Consider the following 6,851-nt stretch of genomic DNA (forward strand, 5'->3'; position numbering starts at 1 on the left):
TATAAACTTTAGGTTCCACGCAGGATTTTAAGGTGGGCCATTGCAATTCAATTCCTCTAGAGCCTGGTGAGGGATGTGTGTCAGATGAGTATGTCCAATAAGATTACAGCAACTGTTAGTAAGTGTAAAAAGGTGTAAAGTTTGATCTCCCTGCAATCGACTTCTGCTTTTTGTTTTTAGATATTTTTATTAACATGGAAATTTCACATCCAAAAATACAGAGTACATGCTAAAATTCAAAAAGATACATTACACTTAAATCATATCATTTCATCCACATTTTAATCAGGCAGATTATATTGTACTGATATTTTATTATTTTTTTTAAAAAAAGGAAAATCTAAACCCACTACCATGAAAGAAACTGTTTGGCCAAAAAAAAAGGAAGACAGAATATTCATCAGAGAGATAAATTACCTCATTAGTCAACACTTCTACCTTCAAAACAAATCAACGATTATAAAGGTAATTCAAAAAGGGTCCCCACAGTGTTTGAAAATTTAAATTCAAATCAGATATTGAGCATCTAATCTTCTCTAAATTTAAACATGACACGACGTCACATAACCATCGGGCATGATTAGGCGGGGTAACGTCCCTCCATTTGAGTAACACAGCCTGCCTCGCTATAAGAGAAATAAAAGTTGATGCATGCAGCTCAGATGTCATTAACATTATATCACGCTCTCCAACAATACAAATAAAACAGTTAAGAGATTTAATTAAAATTAATTTTAAAAAGTGAAGAGAAAGATTGAAATACTTTGATCTACTATTTCTCAAGACTCTGGCATGTCCAGAACATATGAATGAATTAAGCATCTCCATTGTTGCATTTATCACAACAAGTTGATAGATCTACCTTGTTTGACTTTGGACATGTGGCAGGCCCCTTAAATAAGAGGTATTAACCAATTTGAGAATTACATTCCAAGTTTCTTCAGGAATTAAAAGCTGTAGGTCCTGTTCCCAGGCTTTTTAAATTTTATCTGAGGGAGCCTCTCTTATTCCCAACAACATATCATAAATGTTAGATGTTGAACCATTATAATAAGGTTGTAAATTAAAAATTACATCAAGTAAATTCTAATCAGTCCTCTTAGGAAATGTATGCAATTGAGATCGTAAAAAAAATCTCTAATCTGTTGACAATGAAGAAAAAATGAGTATTTGGTAGACCATATTTAACTGAAAATTGTTCAAAGGAAGCGAGACTCCCCTCAGCAAATAAATCTTTAAAACACTTAATGCCCAATCTCTACCATTCTTTAAACGTTACATCAATTATGGAAAGCTGAAAGAAATAATTAGGAAAAAATAGGACTGCAAAGAGAAACTCTCATTAAACCAAAATGTTTTCTAAATTATACCCATATCCTCATTTACCCATATCCTTTATTTAAAGATATAGGAGGTGAGGATCCAAGAAGAGAAATGATAGAAAATTTTGTAACAGAATTAGATTCTAGAGAGATCCATATTGGACAGTTTGTTTTTGAATATTTTATTTGGGAACATTCAATCAACATGCAGTCAAAATGAAGAATAATCAAAAACTAAAACATCAATGTCCATAATATTAACAAAATAATACAGATATCCATCCATATGTCGATATTAAAGAATGTGAGAATAAAGAGTCAACATGTGATTCAATTATTATAAAGAAAAATTATAAAAATTCTACAAAAATGCAAATTCAGTGTCCATGTTGAACCAAAAAGAGAGAAAGATAATAAAGAGAAAGAAGAAGAAAATTAAAGGAACCCTCCAACCCCCAAAGAAAAAAGAAGAAAAGGTAAGAAAAGAGAAAGAATAAGAATAAGAAAAGATTAGCTTCACCTCGGATAAACTGCACTCCCATCACGGGACAAATAACCTGATTTATCCAGGGTCCATGGTGAGCACCAGGGAGAGGAGACAGGAGGCGGGGGGGGGGGGGGGGGGGAATTGTTAAAGATTTATCCCATGTACCTTCGGAATGAATTCCATATTCTTGAAAATACATCATCCTTGTATCTAAGGTTATAGGTGATCTTTCCAGAGGAACACAATTATGCATTTCCATCTTCCAGCAGGCTAAACCTAGTTGGGAAGCAGATTTCCAAGTAACTGCTATGGATTTCCTGGCCACTGCTAAAACAAACTTAACAAATTTTAATTGATATTTTGACAGCCTCATTTTAGGTCTTACATCTTCTAAATTCCCCAATAAAATAATTCAGGTATTGAATTCCAGTAATTTTTTTTTCCAGGAGAATATCCAAATCTTCCCACTTTAGGGCATGACTGAGTTGAAGGCAAGAACGTACCTATTTCTTGATCACATTGAAAACATAGGTCTGATATTTCTGATTTTAATTTGTGTAACTTTTGTGGAGTAAGGTATAGCTGATGCAAGAAGTTATATCGCACCAGCCGATACCCTATATTAATTGTGTTAATCATGATGTCTTGACATGTAAACCGGCAAAATGAATCAATTTCTGTGTGAGAAACTATAGGCTTTAATACACATTAGATTTTGGTTGGCCCAACTCCATGTGCTCGACTGAATGGAAGGGAGCAGGGAGGTTGACCTTTAAGGCCAGGTCACAGGAGGAGGGGTTACATGGGGTCGAGCCATCAGTGGGTGGGCCAACCACTTACGTGCAGAGCAGCAGCAGTATATACATATCACTACAATGTCTAAATCTAAAAAAAATAAAGTATATTGCCACAAGGTTACATTGCGAGTGTTGATGCCATTCTCTATGGATTAAAAATGGGTGGCAGAGAGATTTGGCACATGTGCACCATAACAGTTAACTAAGACAGACAAAATATTGAGTGGGGGGGGGGGGGGTGGGGGTGAGAATCAAATGAGCCCGTATTTGTTCAGTGGAACACAGTGAACCTTGTAGAGTGAAATGGTGAAGTCATAGTTATAACATTATACAGATCCTTCAGGTCACCAGACATCAAGTAGGCATCTCTATCAATCCCCATTTACCAACACTGGGATCATTGACTTCCTCGAATGAGTGGCATGAAGGGTTTGAAGAGTTCAGGTTTGTTTGTAGAGCTGAGTGGTGTTATATTGTAAGGTTGAGCAGGGCTACTGGAGCATTAAAGAGCTACATTTGCTAGCTGGACCTATCTACTGCATGTGGATGTACATGGAGGAAGAGAATAGCGAACAGAACGGCTCAGCGGTATTGGCGCATCTTGGCCCACAAATTGGGAAATTCCGCAAAGTTTTAAATCCCAGCAGAACTTAAGACCATAGTTCTCAACCATAACACTTTAAGTAATCCCTTACTAACCACAGTGCACCTTCAGAATTGGATGCTATAATTGGTTTGTAAGAGATTACTAAAGGTGGTATGTGAGTGGGGGGGGGGGGGGGGGGAAGGATGAGAACCTTTCTAAGAGTTTTCTAAATTTAAAAGCTGGGAGAACAGAGAGAGAAGGAGGAAAAAAGAGAGAAAGAGTGAGACAGAGGGGGAAAGAGAGGGAGACAGAGAGAGGAAGAGAGAAAGAGATGCTAGCCAAATTGTCCATTTAAGTAGTCCCATTTGGCTTTGTTTGCCTAAATTACTTTTAAATGTTGTAATTTTTCTCATCTTTTCCACTTCCTCTGGTAGTTCATTCCACATACCTCCTACTCTGTGTGAAAATTTCCCTCTCACCTTAAATCTATGTTCTCTATTTATAGACTCCGCTACCCTGGGAAGGAGATGGTGACCATTCTTCTTATATATGTTCCTCATGATGTTATAGTCCCCTATGAGGTCACCCTAAGCTTCTATCACTAAGGTAACATATCAGCAAGCACATCTGACATTGTACTCCTTTGGGGTATAGTACCAGTGGGTACAGATACATTACTGGGTTGAATTACATGCCAGCAGAAGTCTGTATAACTCCACCGTACTCTACTGGTGAGCACAAGTCTGTTTTTATAGATCTGTAATAAAAGCACAAAGCTGGGGAAACTTAGCAGGTTAAACAACGTACTTTATAGAGCAATGATAAAGATACATAACCCACGTTTCGGGCTTGAATAGTTCATCAAGCTATAACCCTTTCCACCCTGAAAACAGTATATTTTAGCTGCTCTCGACTGGAAAGAGAGACAGGAGGATCAGAGCCAGCACCACCAGGCTGAGGACAGCTTCTTCCCACGGGCAGTGAGAATACTGAAGAATACTGAATGATCAAAGGAAGTGCTCACACTGACCATTGGAGACTCTAATATTTATTTGTATTGATGAAATACTTATCCTGCATATGCATTGTGTGTAATGTCTGATTGTGTGTCTGCATGTTTTGCACTGAGGACCGGAGAACGCTGCTTCATCGGGCTGTGGAATCAGATATCAATAAAGTTGAAGTGACTTGTCGTGCACTAGACCCAAGCATCTGTAAATGTTCTTGTTTACCGACCCAATGGAATTCAATGTTGTTGAAGACAGACCCCTGCAGGTGAACTTGAGGGATTTCCCATATAAAGGCTGCCACTGACCAAGATAAATATTTGTTCTTTGAGAGGCAGCAGTGAATATATATGAACCAAAGATGATGCCTCCACGTAATTCCTGAATGACAATGAAGTGTAATTTCCCTCTGACTGTAATGACATCCACCGCGAGAATGCCCAACAATTTCCAAAAAAGTGGCTTATTCAGGAAGAAAGTAACTTTGCACATTCCACATGAAGTATTTTCTTTTGAACCTTTCACTTATTTGACATTTCACAGGAGGCCCAGACCCACATGAGACCGTTTGTCCCATTGCCCCTGGGACTACTTCTGGGGTCTCCAGTTGTCCAGTGGGTCTTGCCGTGGCCTCACCCACGATCGGACACGACGAGACTCCAATTCTCCACAATGCCATACCACAAAGTAAGATCTTTACACTCCTTTCAGGTTTCAGTAGACTTGTTTTAGATGACAGGGGGAAACTAGATTCGTGGAGTGCTCCGCAGTCGGCCAGAGTGACCCGTGGTGGAAGGGAGAATCCAACCGCCCGTCGCCAATGGTGCTGAGTTAATACACACCTTCTCAGTCACTGCTTGGACTCTTTCTGCTATGCAACGGTCCGGCACACTTACCTGCCCCAATGATCAGGTGCTGATGGTTTAAGTTTCGGAGCTCCTGAGTGTAAAGTCGAGTTTGACTGGTTTTGGAACTGCCGTGACCCTCAGTCCAATGAACGTATACCTCGCCTTTGGCGTGCATTTTGAGAGCTGTCACTTCGATCTGGTCCGTAAGCTCCACCACAATCCGCCCAGTGACGCATTCCCCGCTGGAGTAAACAGGACGGTCGTAAACGATGGCAAATTTCTTCACTTTGCCCATGGCCGTGGAGGGTGCATAGATGGGCTGGTCCTGGACCTTGGAGAGGGCACGGACTGACTGGCCGGGACGGTGGAGGGTGCACGGACAGGCTGGACCTAGACCGTGGAGGGTGCTCAAACTGGCGGGTCCAGGACCGTGGAGGTTGCACGGACGGGCTGGTCTTGGACCTTTCCCCGCTAAGTTGTGGAATGAAGACTTGGAACGATCACTGACTGTTTTGGAACAGGCGATGGGCTCCACCCTTCTTCAGGTGTCATGGCAAAGTGCCAGAGAAAGCTTGTCTGAGCAGAATTTGCTTCCCTTCTGAGAGAGGCAGTAGAAATGAACTGCATGGTGAAGAAAGCGGTTTGTACACTTGTCCCTATCTCGGCACTTTCAGGTGGCCAATTGCTCCGCTTGAAAAGCCGCATATTTAGGAGGCGCCTGCAAGGCGAACTTTGTAACCCTCCTCCTAGAAGGGTAATCGCCGCAGCACAGTGGCCTCCCCAGCCATCTGAATGCAGCCACCTAAAAGCTGACGAGCACCTGACAGCTCCTCTCCCAGCTGCCCCTTCCCCCGGTACAGGACGTCGGGGCAGCGGCACCTGGCTGGGCTGTCAGCACGGGAACTGCGGGGCTAGAGCGGTCGGCGGGGGCTGGAGCGGCCGGCGGGGGGGAAGGGGGGCTGGAGCGGCCGGCGTGGGGGAAGGGGGGCTGGAGCGGCCGGCGTGGGGGAAGTGGGGCTGGAGCGGCCGGCGTGGGGGGGGGGGGGGGGGGAGTAGGAGAAGGGGGACTGGAGCGGCCGGGGGGGGGGGGGGTGGGGGGTGGAGAAGGGGGCTGGGCGAAACAATGCCGGTACCCGACTTGAGCGCTGTACTCACCTTCCGGCCGCTCCAGCCTCCTTCTCCCCCCGCCAGCCATCCTAACTTGACAGCCCAAGGGACAGGAGCCGGAGTGCGCTCAGATACGCATCCCGGTTCAGCTGTCCCTTCAGGTGGCCAGCGCTGCGCTTCTAGCGCTGTCACCTGAACAGCAAATCAAAGGGCCGCGTTCTCTTTTTCCGGCGCATTCTTAGCGGAAAATCCACCTGAAGCAGTCAACTGAGTACAAACAGAGGGACCTCATGGGGACATGGGGCTCTGGTGACACCACTCCCACGTTGTGTCGTTCCGCTCGCCCGGCTAACGTCGCGGTGTCATTGTGGAGTGGGGTGGGGTTCTGGGGAGGTTCCAGCCTGAGGGCCTGCACTGTTCGCGCAACGCCTTGACAGCACCAGCGATCAGGACGTGGATTCAAATCCCGCGCTGTCTGAATGTATGCTCTCCTCGTGTCTGCATGGGTTTTACCCCAGGGCTCCAATTTCCTCTCACAGTTCAAAATGTATCAAAAGTGTGGATTAATTGGGCAACATGGGCTCATGGGCTAAAATGGCCTGTAACCATGCTGTATGTCTAAATTAAAAAAAATGTAGAGAACAGGGCCTCCTGCCCAACATGTCCCTGCCAACCACGCTAAAAAAAAATTTGCTTG

At 43.9% G+C, this 6,851-nt stretch overlaps 1 protein-coding gene across 2 annotated transcripts; it reads right to left on the minus strand.

Annotated features, from left to right (window-relative positions):
- Positions 1 to 203: 203 nt before the first annotated feature.
- LOC138739267 (arrestin domain-containing protein 3-like) lies at positions 204 to 6,431 on the minus strand. 2 transcript variants are annotated; one of them, XM_069890996.1, is made up of 3 exons: positions 3,672 to 5,984; positions 1,975 to 2,085; positions 204 to 626 (listed from the first exon to the last, which is right to left on the minus strand). In XM_069890996.1, the coding sequence occupies exon 1, from the start codon at positions 5,340 to 5,342 to the stop codon at positions 5,046 to 5,048; it is 297 nt and encodes a 98-aa protein (XP_069747097.1). In that variant the 5' UTR covers positions 5,343 to 5,984; the 3' UTR covers positions 204 to 626; positions 1,975 to 2,085; positions 3,672 to 5,045. The 2 variants fall into 2 exon arrangements, 1 of the variants encoding a protein (XP_069747097.1); XR_011342135.1 differs by lacking the exon at positions 3,672 to 5,984 and adding an exon at positions 6,203 to 6,431 and having other exon boundaries at positions 215 to 626.
- Between the last annotated feature and the right edge of the window lie 420 nt (positions 6,432 to 6,851).

The sequence above is a fragment of the Narcine bancroftii genome, chromosome 1, assembly GCF_036971445.1.
Source record: "Narcine bancroftii isolate sNarBan1 chromosome 1, sNarBan1.hap1, whole genome shotgun sequence".
Classification (NCBI taxonomy): Eukaryota; Metazoa; Chordata; class Chondrichthyes; order Torpediniformes; family Narcinidae; genus Narcine; species Narcine bancroftii.